Source organism: Parastagonospora nodorum (genome assembly GCF_000146915.1).
Source record: "Parastagonospora nodorum SN15 chromosome Unknown scaffold_6, whole genome shotgun sequence".
NCBI classification, from domain to species: Eukaryota; Fungi; Ascomycota; class Dothideomycetes; order Pleosporales; family Phaeosphaeriaceae; genus Parastagonospora; species Parastagonospora nodorum.
The window spans coordinates 2,717-17,084 of NW_001884554.1; the positions used below are offsets into that span (position 1 = coordinate 2,717).

The 14,368-nt window shown below is 35.9% G+C and overlaps 2 protein-coding genes across 2 annotated transcripts; one reads left to right on the forward strand and one right to left on the reverse strand.

The window, feature by feature from the left end:
• Nucleotides 1–8,828: 8,828 nt before the first annotated feature.
• SNOG_04086 (hypothetical protein) lies at nt 8,829–10,551 on the forward strand (the record flags this gene model as incomplete). The annotated part of the gene is made up of 5 exons (XM_001794461.1): nt 8,829–9,124; nt 9,383–9,453; nt 9,652–9,811; nt 9,860–10,295; nt 10,354–10,551. The coding sequence occupies 5 exons, from the start codon at nt 8,829–8,831 to the stop codon at nt 10,549–10,551; spliced, it is 1,161 nt and encodes a 386-aa protein (XP_001794513.1).
• A 2,140-nt stretch (nt 10,552–12,691) lies between these two features.
• On the reverse strand, nt 12,692–13,729 carry SNOG_04087 (hypothetical protein; the record flags this gene model as incomplete). Its single annotated transcript, XM_001794462.1, has 4 exons — nt 12,692–12,870; nt 12,899–13,237; nt 13,268–13,323; nt 13,542–13,729. The coding sequence occupies 4 exons, from the start codon at nt 13,727–13,729 to the stop codon at nt 12,692–12,694; spliced, it is 762 nt and encodes a 253-aa protein (XP_001794514.1).
• Nucleotides 13,730–14,368: the final 639 nt, after the last annotated feature.

Sequence of the window (14,368 nt, forward strand, 5' to 3'; positions counted from 1 at the left end):
AATTATTATAAGTACTCTAACTCTAGGCAGCAGTAGTAAGCTAACGATTTAACTTAACTAATCTAGAAACTTAAGAATTAGCATTAGAAAGCTGCTAAGACTACTAAGAAGTTTAGAAAGAAGAGTAAATTAGACCTTACTTAGTCTTCTTAAAAGCAGAACGCTTTAATTAATCTTTATAAAGCTTTACTATAGTACTAGTCTTAATAGACTTAACTATAGTAAGTTAAGAAACGTTCTTTAGATACGCCTCTTAATTAGCCTTATTCTTTATAAAGCACTCCTCTTATTTAATATAAAGCTTCTTTAAGCATGCTAATTCGTTAGCTTTAGCCTTCTTAATCTTCTTAAAACTAGATTAAGTCTTAGTAGTATGCTTATTAAGCTCTCTTACCTAAGCTTCTAATCTTAATAACTTAAGATTAGCCTTACTATTACTAATTATTATTACTAGATTAGAGCTAGTTAGATTAATAGTGCTCTATCTAGTATTGCTTATAATAATAGGCAGAGTATTAAATAAGTATTTCTACTTAAACTAAGATAGAAGCTTATACTGCGCCTCTATAGAGAGAGCATTTTAAATATTAGCAGTATCTAGAATCTGCTTAGTAGGTAACTTAGAAGGCTTAGAGATTAAAATAATTAGCTTAGTGCTATAAAGGCTACTATTTAATCTACTTAAGCTTACTATCTTATAAGAAAAAGAAGAATTTAATTTATAAAAGTTAGTTAGAGTAGCCTTATTCTTTCTCTTCTCTCTAGGCGCCTTTTTAGGCATAAGAGAAGTAGAATAAATAGGCCTACGTAAGCGTGCTTAAAGAGAGACTTAACTCTAAATTAGTAGAATACTAAATAAAGCTACTAGATGCAGCTTAAGCTAATTAGAAAGAGGCAGTATAACTAGAATAAATTAATTTCTTATTTACGCTAAGAGAGGTATTAATATAACCTATTTAGTTATTAAAAGTAACTAGAGTATTAAGATTAAAGCTAGCTAAGGTTAAAGCGCTCTTATTATTAAACAGCTTATTAAGCATATTAGTCTTATAACTAAAAGGCTTAGTCTACTTACTACGCTTAGATTCTAGAGAACTAGAGCTTAGGCTAGAAAGATTGCTAGTAAGCACTATAGTCTCTTTCTTCTTCTTATTATCTTAAATAGAGGCCTAATAAGCAAATACCTTTAAAGAAGGTTAAATTAGTTAAGAGTAACTTTCTATTAGAGCCTATTTTCTAACTAAAAGAATCTAAATAAAGTTATAAAAGCATAAGTAGCGCAGCTTTCTTTATACGCTTAGAGATTAGATTAAATATAGCAGTTTTAGATTAGTTGCGCTTAACGCTAGATAGCTTATTATAACTAGTAATATACTTATAGATCTTATCTATAAGCTTATTTCGCTTATTAGTATACTTAGAAGTCTATAAAAGATTAGTATAACGCTGCTATAATAAGATTAATAATTACTTATAGTTATAGTTACTATATTATCTATAGCGTAGTTATATAAAGCTATTATCTTAGTTATAAAGAGATTAATACTATAGTATAATTAGTATAAGAGATAACTAAAATAAGGTAAGAAATATACCTTAGAATATACTACTTAGAGTTGTAGGCAGCGTAATAATCTAACTTACTACTCTTATTAATATATTTAAGCTTATTCTTAGTTAAGTTACTTAAGTACTTAAGAATATAATTAGCGTAAGAGCTCTTATAGAGTACTCTAGCAATTAGCTTTAATAGAGTATCTAAGGCTAAATTACTCTTCTTAGAAGCTAACTTCTACTAATTAATTTAAGCTAAGGCATGCATGCCTTTTAAATCTAATGCCTTAGAGAACTAAGTAGCATAAGCGTTCTTAAGATTCTTCTTTTATGCTAGAGTAGCTATTTTTCTCTTTTGCTATAAAATAGCTAAGTTAGTATAACTAATAGCCTAGAGTTTAAGATAATTATAGTATAGAGTATACGCAATATACTTAAGCACCTCTTAATTAGTAGAACTTACTAAAGCTATAGTTAGTAAGTTAAATTCTTAAAGCTAGATAGTAGAGTATTAAAAGATTATAAGGCGTAGAGTAAGATATTAATATTACGCGCGCTAAGGCTAAATGCGCAAGTTAACTAATCTCTATAATAATATAATAATAAATAGATACTTACTAATTAAGCAATTAAAGCAGAGCAGAAGCAGAGTAATAGCTTATTTATATGCATACTATATAATATTATCTTAATTAAATAGAGTAATTAAGATAGAAGGTATATTATAGTATTAATATATAAGAATAGTAAAGTACTAATCTACGTAACTAAGCTAACTAAGCTTAGAAAGTAGACTAACGTTTCTCTATAATCTATTTATATATTTAAGCTAGCTCTTCTAATATATTAGAAGAGCAGTAATTAATATAATCTTTTCTCTTAAGTTTGCTTAGCTATAATAGTATCTTTCTTGCAAAGTTATTTAATCTCTTATCTTATTATAGCTTTAAACTATATCTTATGTTTATATTAGAGAAATTATTTCTAAGTCTTAGATAGATCTAGAAGCTTATTTTAGTGCAGTTAGGTTAACTTTAGTATTTAATTAGTTAGAGTAGCTGCTATAATAATAGCGTTTATAAATTTATAACTCTTTTAATTATCTTACGCTCTTCTTATACCTAGTAAGAAGATATTCTAAAAGTTAGCTTATAAACTATTATTATTATCTAGATTAGTAATTAGTATATATACTCTAGTACCTATACTCTCTATTTAGTTATCTTAATTACTATCTCTTCTCCTTCTGCGTAATAGTAAATAAGTACTTATTTCTTAATTATTTTCTAGCGCTTTGCCTTATTACTTCTAGCTTATTCTCTAAGTACGCAGAGTTTATAGCTCTATTATACTTAGATTAGAAGTAGTTATTTGCTATAATTGCTAGCATACTTAAATAAGTAACTTATCTGCTTTATCTAGAGTATTTAAGTTAAGTTCTCTAGATTAAGTAGCAGAGTAAGTAATATGCTATAGTATTGCTCTCTATAATCTAATCTAATTACTAAAGTAAGATAGGCTAGCTCTACTAGCTAGATATATCTGCTATTAGCTATCTCCTCTTATACTTTAAGTATTATGCCTAAAGTTTCTCTCTATATTATCTAGCTTAAGTGTAGATTCTAGAGTTATAAGCTAATTTTAATCTTTTAGAGATCTTATATAAATTCTTAGTTAATTGCTAGCTATGCTATTATCTTACGCAGTTTCTTTCTATATAACTCGTCTAATTATTTAGTTAGCTAGCTATCTAATTAGTTTATATAATTAGTTTATCTCTAAGATTACTCTTAGTATTTCTTCTAACCTTATTAGTTTGCTACTTTTCTAGGTATAATCTATTCTTAATAAGGAAGCCTAGATTATCTAGCTTGCTATTATATAGGATATTAGTAACCTTAAGCGCTAATTTCTTTTCTATATTCTTATTATTCTTTTCTTAAAAGAAATAACTTTTATTAAACCTAATATTATAAGTTATAATAACCTAGTTAAGTAAAGAGATCTATATTCTATAGATATTTAAGGCTTAATAGCCTACTAAGTATCTAATATAACCTCTAGAATTAGTTTTAAAAAACCTATAGTCTTTATACTAGCTACTTAATCTAAATTTAATAGATAAGCTTAATAGCTATATGCATATATACTACTCTAATCTAAGTATAGATTAGCGTATTCTTAATTAAATAACTGCTAGTTTATAGTACCTAAAGTATTATTAAAACTAAGAATTAAGAACTTTATTTAGTAATTAATATCTATGCATTACTATTAAGCTTATTCTATAAAGCTAAGCAGCTATATCTAGTATCTTTAGCTAAAGCTTATTAAGCAGATTTGCGCTTATACGCATTTTTATTATCTTTATAATTATTTTCTATTCTATACGCTTAGCTAAGCTATTTAGCTTATAAGTATAAGATAGAGTAGCTTTAATAGTAATCCTATTTTAATCTACTTATTCTTTAAATCTTAATTATTCTCTCTATAGTTATGTTGCCTAATTACTATCTTAGTATATCTCTATAATTAAAAGGTTATATTTTATTCTTACTCTCTAGTAGTATCTTTTAATAACTTTTATAATCTTAAGCAGTAACTTTAATAGAAGATTATTATTCTTAATCTTTCTAGAATAATTATTCTTTATTAGTAATAATTATTACTCTTCTAATTATTCTAAATGCATATTAAATAAGTTCTATAAGATCTAATAGAAGAGTTAAGATAATCTTTCTTTTAGTCTTCTTAAGATTACCTATAAGGCGTATGCTATTGCATAATGTTTATATTTAATTCTTCTAATACTAGTAATCTTAATATTTTATATATATTTAGTTAGAGCTTATAGTGCCTTCTATCTAAGATAACTTAATTATTAGTGCTATATTTACTTATTACTACTTCTATTTTATAGATAATATAATCTTAGTATAGCTTTTATAATAGTAAAGACTAAAGAGTAAGAAGACTTAATTAATTTTAAGAAGTTAAGGTTATACTTTCTAATAAGCATATAGAGTAACTTATTCTTAGATAAGTTACTATATTAGAGAGTTTAATCCTAACTAGTATACTAGATATTTCTCTAATCTTAAAGTCTTGCTTCTAAGATAATATTAAGGTAGAAACCTTTAATAACCTTTACGTTAGTAAGTATAAAGTCTACTATATATAGCTTATTTAGTCTAATTATTAGGTTTCTTATAATCTAAGTACTAACACTATTAATAAGTAAATATTAGGTTCCTGCTTTAATATACTCTCTATTTATAGCTTTAATAAATATTTCTTTCTTAATTAGGCTCTAATTATTTACTAAGTAGATGCATGCTTTACTATTAAGAATTATAGATTAGTATAGTAGATGCTAATTAAAAGTAGTACTATAGACCTCTAGTAACTCTTTTATAAAGAGAGTTAGATTAATTAAGCTTACTTAAATAGTAATAGAGTAATCTTTATCTAATCTTTTCTTTCTTAGAGTAGTAGACTAACCTAACTTTTTAATCTATTTGCAAAGATCTTACTATTTAGGCTTATTATACTATTCTAAGATCTTTTTCTTATTTATATTATTAAGCTTAATTAGATTACTAGAGGCTAATTCTATTACTACTATTTAAAGCTTAAGATAGGTAATTAGTTTCTAATAATAAAACTTATCTAATTAGAGCTTTTGCAAGTAAGACCTAATACATAAGTATACTTTTAAGCTTTTTTTAGTTTTTCTAGTTAAGCTATTTTAAGCAGTTTGCTTATTTAGAGTTAGTACTATAAAGATTAATAGTCTCTTTTTTTTTCTAGCATTTCTAGATTACTTACTTAGCATAGCGTTAAATACTATAGCAATATTACTCTAATATTATATTATCTTTTCTTAGAGATGCTCTTTCTATAACTTCTGCTTATTTCTGTTAAGCTTATTCTAGAGCGTATTTCGCTATAATTACCTTAAGAAAGTTAGTAAGAGCAATAGTCTCTTTAACCTCTAAGACGTTATACGTCTAAGCTTAGGTATAGAGAGTTTACTATTTATTAAACTACTTCTCTAGCCTAATTCTGCTATGCTTAGCTTTATCTAGGTAAGCTTAGTACTTCTATCTAATTTAATTCTAAGTTATAGCCTTACTTAGAGCTAGCTAATCTTTAAGTAGTTTAAGTTATAATTAAAGGCTTAAGTTATCTATTTAGAAAAGCTTAATCTATACTAGCTTAAGAAAGTCTAGTAAGACTATTTTTATAATTTAGTCTTAGAGGTTTATAAGTATAGCAGCTTTTTAAGACTATTTAGTAGTAAGAACTTTCTATTATTAGACTCTCTTATTATAGTTAGCTAATAAAACTTTATAAGCTTTAATATCTTTAATATATTCTTATAAAGACTTTTTATAATTAGCTTTCGCTTTATTAGTAGCTTCTATAGAAGAATTCTTTAGCTTAACTAGCTTAGTAGATAATTCTAAGTATAGAGAAGCGTTATTAAGAAGATTAGGTTGCAATAGGCTATCTAGATTAATATAGTCCTATACTTGCTTTCTAATAGCGTAAACTTTAAGCTAAATATACTATGCTAGCTAGTCTTTATAAGCTTAAAGAGTAACTATAGAAAGAAGTTTTATCTAGTCTATTTAGTCTATTTAGACTAATGTTATTAGGATAATTTAAGAGGTTTAAGAAGAATAAGAGTAGTAGAATAATTAATTTAAGTACTTAGCAAATACAAGATGCATAGTAGAGAATTAACTCTATAATTCTATAGCGCTAGGCTTATAACTATTATAGCTAAGCAAACTTAAGAGAAAAGATTATATTAATTACTGCTCTTCTAATATATTAGAAGAGCTAGCTTAAATATACAAATAGATTATAGAGAAACGTTAGTCTACTTTCTAAGCTTAGTTAGCTTAGTTACGTAGATTAGTACTTTACTATTCTCGTGTATTAATACTGCGACAATATTTCTTATATTAATTATAATATTTACTACTTTAACTAAAAATATAATATAATAATTATATAAGATAAATAATATATATATCTTCTAGAATTAATATAATAATTATATAGAATAAATAATATATATATCTTCTAAAATAAGCTTAGTTTACTTATAACTTATTAGGTACTCTAAAACTTAACTATAACTTAACTTTATAGTAGAATAACTTAACCTAGACTTAACTTTATTATATAATACTTAACTTTAACTTATATAGTCTTAGCGCTAACTTTAACCTAAGTTAACTTATACTTAACTATACTCTAACTTATACCTATATATAAGTTATCTATACCTATTTGCTAGCCTAATAGCAGTAAGCACGTTCTAAGAGAAATTGCTATACTAATTATAGAAGCACTTCTACTAACTTGCTAGTATATATAGTAGAAAATAAGAGCTATCTAGTACGCTAATGCAGTGCTTAAAGGCAGGCTAGTATTTAGAGTTATTATAAATTATAGCTAAGATCTTATCTAAAGCAGATGTTACTACCTTAGCGTATAGGCTTATAAGAGTACTTAGAATCTTATAAAAGTAACTTTAAAAGGTAAGTAAAATGCTCTAATATATAGATACTTTTTCTTACTTACTTAGATATAGTATAGAGCGCTCGCCTATAATAATAATAAGCATTTCTCTATAAAGCTTTATTACTATATATATATAAAAATATAAGTAATTTTTTCTCTACTAATGCTTACTTACTATAAATACTATAATTACTTAAATATTAAGTAAGCGCCTTAAACGCTAGCTTATAGAGTTAACTTTTAGTAAGAAGCTAGTACTTATTAGTTAAGTACTTAGAAAGCTAGCGCGCTCTATAATTACTATCTTTCTTATATTTTTATATACTAGATAGCAGAGATAAAGCTAAGGCAGTTACTGCGTTAGCTGCAGCTACTATTACTATAATACTAGTAATTAAGCTACTTACTGCAAGCGTAACTAGCTTCTCTAGCTTTATATTTTGCTAGAAAGATTATAAGATTATATAGCTAAAATAGAGAGACTAGAACTATAACTATACTTTAGAATAGCTGCTAGAAAATAGAGACTCTATTTAGCTTAAAGAGGTAGATTATAAGTATAATAAGTACTAAACTAAGATGCAATCCTTAGTAGCAGCACTAATAAAATAGTATCTTTAGATCTACTAGCAAAACCTCTATTTTACTAGACATAAGCTCTATCTTATCTCTGTTTTTAAAACGCTGCCTAATTAGGACGAAACAGCTGGCAAAACTGGTGTACCAGACAGGCCCTTAATCTAATCTCGACACCGAAGACGGACGCGATTGAACTTCCAAGGCCCGAAAGATTGGTTGGTCACGTGAGCAATGAGACTACCTAGGTAGTCTGCTGCATAGTGCAAAGTCGAAACACATTCCATCACAATCCGACTCAGAGCTTTTAGAGAATGAGGGCGGTGCTGCTGAAAGTGCTTTTTAACACGCATGTGCGCATACAAGATGTTCTGACCTACAGCCCTCTAATGCGACTGATATAGTACGTTAACAAAAATCAAGTCTCAACTCATCCTCTCACTTGTGCTTTAACAGGTCTTCCGTAATTTGGTCATTGAAAAACTCAAGACTTAAACGATCTAGCACTGTGATAGCGACACAGTCTGCTGACGGGTGACCACATTCGTGCGCTCGAATGGCAGGGTGAATTTGATGCACCGCGGGAATTATTATGCAAGACTCCAATAGGAAACACAAGCACGACAGTGTCCCTGGAACAGATGATGGGTGCAGTTGAGCTTTGGCTGTTTTGGCCCATCAGCTGCAACGTCGTACAGCGTTGGGGCGGGAACTTTGAGCTGGCACTGCCCCCAAAAGTTTCAATCCTCAATCTACTGAATCTTTGTCCTATCATTTACTGCCAACGGAAATTGCTCTGGACACCATTGAATGCTTTACGCTTGTGCTACTGACATGATAGGTTACTCTGCTGTGATTCACATGTCTTGATTGTAAACGCGGAAGGCGGCGTCCTTCAATCTCAACACTGCCTTGCCCAAAGCAGAATGTGAACGTTGTGGCTTTCAGCCCCAACTTCGCGCGACGCGAGATCACAAGCGCCCTCGCAATATGAATACTAAGCTCATCATACAGTGTATCGAAGGTATAACTTTGATTGATCATTCTTTTATTGCATCGATTGGCGCTATCACATGCGCTTGCTTTACCAATAGACCGGCGGTAAACACGCTGAGAGCGGCTGGCCTAAGGAGACTGAAGCACAACGCAGCCGGCTCATGATGTATTCCAAGGAATACCCAACTGCCCCAGAGGACGAACTGCGCGAATGGTTACCTAGCTCAAGGTCTCTTCTAGGTTCGCAAATTGCCATGTCTTTACAGGAGCAGCGATACACACGCTCTGGCGATGGACCCGAGGCTAGTTTGTACATGCTTCCGCACACATCGTCCTCGCATTTGTCCTCGATTAACACAACCTACGAGATCCCATCGTCTCAACTTGCTAGCCTTGACTTCACCGCTACTCGTCATACCTATACCACTCATGGCAGCTGGACGGAGCTAGAGGACCTAGCGTAAGGAGCCTCTCTTCACAAGCAGATTGCGTCCCGCTGACTCTGCCACAGACCATATGCAACTGGCGATGAAACTGAATATAAGCTCTTGACGTCGCACTTGAGAAGATCCTCGGCTGCCTCAAGTGCCTCGTTCAGCTCTACCCTAGAGAAACAAACTCGCCTAGTGCGATTGGTCGACCTCATTGGAAGCTGGATTCATGCTTCCCATTCCTTGCCAGGAATACGACATGTACTATGGTTGTGTGCATGCCTTAGTCGAGCCGCTACCCGTTCCGTGGCAAAAACGCGCTTCCACGGATGGCGAATGGGCATGATCCTCGGATGCTGTATGTCTTCTGTCGTACTACTCGTGAACATTTTGGTCCTTGTAACCTTGTCAAAACGTGGGCGTGGTTTCGAAGATGGTATCGCAGTTTCGATGACAGGGACTGCTGAAGACATATCTTGGTGGAGTAGTGCATTCCACATCGCGATCAACGCCATGAGTACTATGCTCTTATCTGCGAGCAACTACACGATGCAAGTGCTTAGCTCTCCTACCCGGAACGACATTGACAAGGCACATGCAAAGAGCGAGCATCTCGACATTGGCGTCTTGAGTATGCGCAATCTAGCACGTATCCCCAAGAGGCGGCTATTTCTCTTCATCATCATGGCGCTATCTTCAATTCCGATACATCTCTTGTGAGTAAGCCTATCGAGCTACTGCAGCTACAAACTGATGAACTGAAGCTATAACTCAGCAGTGTTTTACATTGGTGCCAACAATCAATACGACATACAGGTCGTCCAAGTCGACTCTGAAGCCTACCACAGTGTTTTGCGGAGGTCAATTGACGGTTCCGACTTTGAAGAAATATCAGATACTGGGTGGGTCCGAGCATACGACAACTCGCTTGTAAGCTTCGGAACACTCGTACTTGTTGTTGATGAATATCGCTCAGAAATCGAGAGAATTACGCTCACTGGATACCCCGAAAAGTGGCCAAATGTTACCACGACAACCGCAACCGACTGGGACACAGGCAATGTAACCTGGAACATGACAGAGCCGCTTCTGTTTTCGATTCGGGTACAGACACTCTTTGACCTTGATGCCAGCTCTAGAAGATGGATCAATTTAAAAAAGGAAGAGCAAGTAACTGGTCCTCGCGGCGATCTACCCCGCGTATGCACACGTCACTCGTGCTTTTGCAACACGTGTGAACACTGCTAGCCGAATCCAGCTGAGCCTCACTTTCATGATCATTGTCATCGTTTGTAACGTTACCAAACTTAGCACGATGCTTTGGATTGTATCCGTTGAGAGGAAAGATTACATAGTCACCTTGGGTGATGGTGCAGCTTCCTTCCTTGAGACCCCGGATCCGAGTACTGAGCGATTATGTGTCCTGTCAAAGCCCAGAACTTGTTCGCGAAATTAAGAGCTCGGCCTTCTGGAGAGAGACACAATGACCAGCTGTCACGTCTTGTAACCCCAATCCAAGCAGACGTGGACTAAGCAGTCTAGCACTTACTCAAATGCCTTGAACAGAGATAGGGAGATCGGCTCTTACTTCATGTGGGTTCATTGTCATGCTCTATCTGGGCATAACGCTAATTCAAAAACAGTTTCATCGTTATTGGAATCCTCTTCGTTTGTTTATTGACTAGCCTCGTGTATCTTGGTAAAGCTAGCACTGCTTGGGGCACAGCGTCCGATACCACGTTCCGTGAAGCGAGCCCATCTCTTCATGACACACTCCTGAACGCATGGTTGGCTAATGCGGCTCAACTCATTCTCTCATGTTGTTATCTTGCCATCAATAGCGAATGCACAGCTATGGCAGGCGCTGCCGAGTGGAATAGCTTTGCATCGTCGCGCAAAGGTCTACGCGTAACTAGACCGGTCGGACAACAGCGTGATACGTACTTCTTACAACTACCATATCGCTGGTCCTTGCCTTTGACGATAATCAGTGGCGGGCTTCATTGGCTACTTTCACAGTCGATATTCCTTGTGCGCATCGAAACTTACGATCGTAAAGGGAAACTCGTCGAAGGGGAAAGCTCGAAATCAGCCTGTGGCTTCGCTCCAACAAGCTTTACGGCACTAACGATTTGCTTCTTTCTTTTAGTTGGCATCGTTGGGCCGAATGGGACGCAAGAAGATCAAGGTCAGAATACCCTTTGCAGCCAGTTGTAGTTTGGTCATTAGTGCGGCTTGTCACACGACATTGATTGACGCTGAAGCATATTTAAAGCCCGTACAATGGGGTGTTGTGGAGGAAAGCATGTATGATGGAGAGCTGCATTGCTCTATTTCCTCTAAGAGTGTGACCAGACCTAAGGCGGGAACGAAGTTTCTTTGACCGACCATAGCCTTGCACAATTTACCGGGCTTTGATGCACCCAACGCCGGAATTCTCCAGCTTATCACAAATATGTCACTTCTGTATTCACACTGTCATTGTTTTTGAAGATAATTTAAGTTCACCAAAGCTATTAGTGTCGGCAGTCCAATAGCAACCCCTTTCATACTCAACTTCTGACAAACACTCTAGCAATCGGCATTGAAGAGTCTATTCGCTGGATTCGTTCAATCTCTGTAAACACACTCGACTGAATCCAACAATACATTTGCAAACCCCGTCTTTCTCATTCTACTTGAAGATCTATTATCGGTGCCTTGCAAAAGATGTGCACCCCCCTAGGACTCCTATAATAGGAGAAGTCTATGACGAATGATGATGTAATAGAGAGAGCGGTGCTATACTTGATGATATCACATTGCAGGCAGCAATTTTAGAGGTTAGAATTATCTGGTTCGCTCTAAAAGTGACACCTGTTAACGGCTATCTAGACCCTCTTAGACTATCATGAAGGAATCTAAGCTAATAGGAGTATACGGAGGTGTCTCTACGCTCTATTTAGTCAGGCTGAGGGGGGGGGGGGGGGGGGTGCACATCTTTTGCAAACGATAATATAATAAATCCGATCAACTGTTACGTTCGAAACTAGTGGAGGGAGGTGTGCATCGCTTCTTCACCATCGCATCTGGACAGGAGCAGGGCTCACTGAAAAATTCCGCTTAATTGGAAATGTGTAAATTTCAATTACAATGAGTGTCTCCAGATCGACAACTGCAACAAGGCACGCATCATCCTAACAGGGCCAAAAGCAGTCTGGCTGCCGTTTCTATTCATACATATTAGCATATGAGTCTCAACACAATGGGACAGTCTCACCGATTTGTACCATTTCCCCCAGATTTGGTCCCACAAGTTGAGCCCACCCCATTGCCCAACATTACAATGCGGGTACTTTCGTCACATCCCTCATATCATAACCTACCTTTTGCGACGGCCCCCATCTTGGATTTGCAAAACTGCTGAGTCTGGTAGCTCCTTTTGGTTCCATCTAAGTACAGAGTAGGCGGTAAGTTCCGATGTCGTATCCGAACCGGTGTGGCTTGATACTCTATGACCGCCGTTTCCTTTTGTAGAAACACATTCAAATTTCTCTGTGTATTGTTGGACGTTTGTTGGCATCAAAGATGTTGACATTGAGCAAGATAAAAAATCCTCATTTGGTCCTTCTTGGAATATGCATGCGAACAAACTCCTTGTGCCGTAATGCCAGGTCTCGGAAGATGGCGTAAGGAGTGGGGGTCCGGTGTTGGCGACGCGGTTGGATCGCCTGGACATCGGTTCCAGCTGGGCTGAGTGGAGTATCCGCAATGGAGCGAGACTTGATCATCGACTCTTGCTGTGATCAAGGGTGCGACTGTACCTCCACAGTTGCAGTAGTCTTCGACACAGCGTTGGCCTGATTCCGGCGCCATCACATATGCGCAACCTGGTACTCCATTGAAGCCCGGCCGCAGGCCTGCAAAACTGGCAGATGTAATCATAGTCGAGGTAGAACGAGAGCTGGATCTCAAGATGACTGATACCAAAGACGAAGCCTGTATGTTTGAGAAGGTACCTGGGCCCAGGGGCACTGGTAATGGTCCTACTGGATTGTACTGGCCTGGGAGTGTCGGCCATTGCAGTCGGGCCTTGGGTTCAGTGCCGTACTCGGCCCACAGTTCTATGGCAGCTTTCCCTGCTCGCGATGTTGCGGCTGTATCTTGAGGATCGTATTGTACCATAAACTTACCGTACATGCTCTGGTATTCTTTTGGGTTGCCTCCATCCTCTGGGAGATCAGTGTCACTGCCCGAAGGTAAGTATGTAATAACCTGAAGATCTTCAGGCATGAGACCGGGCAACACCATCTCCAATTCCCCTTGTATCGCCTCTAACGTGCAGGTTGTAAAGTATGTTGCTTTTGCTGTCACGTGGCGTAATGATGAAAGCACGGGTTCTTGTGCCTGTAGCAAACGACTTTCCAGCTTCGATTTCGCATAGCAATCCGGGGAAATTGTCTTGACAATTCTTCGTTGCTATTGAGCAAGCCTAGAACGTTGGCCGAAAAAGGGCGTGGTATATCTTGACCGAGATGGTTTTTGTCCATCACTATCGAGCGGTCCAAAAATGTGTTTCGTATGGTTCCTGCATCGTTCGTTACGAACCAAGGGGCTTCCCAGAAATGAGACCACCATACTGCGTGTTTCGACATGATTAGTACAGATGTGCATCCGTACATACCAACAAGACCCAGAATTATCGGTACACTTTCCAGTTTACGGAACAAGCCTCCAGGTTCCGTAGTGTCGTGTGGTACAAAATTTGGGCGTGCAGGATTAAGTCCCTGGAGCCTATGGGCTTCTTGGAGTTGGCCTCGCATGAATGCGTCAATCTTTGCTCTTGAGTCCCCATCTGGCTCATGTAGCTTTGCCTCGACCGCTTGAATTATCTCCAATGATGCTTTAGGACTGATGCGTAGCATATCTGTGATTGCAATCAGCATTCAGGTCACCAAATCTAACCTGCAGAGAATGAGTTTACCTAAAGATGACGAGTCAGGACGAAAGTCATAGCTTTCTGTGCGGCATCGAACACAATCTGCGCCGCAGGGCTCTCTTCCCAGACAGAATGGATGTTCCGAGTAGAATTTGACCAAGTCGTCGTAGTCAGTCGACGTGGGCCGTGCACATGAAGACGAATTTGAGGGAAGGGAGAGGATCTAGAGGAATTCGACGACATGAACGAGCTTGAGATGTTCGAAACTTCTAAAGCCATTGTCATTATTATCGGGTGTTGCAGGCTGGACGTTTTTGTATCTGTTCCAGTACTTTGAGGACTTTCTTTACTGCTT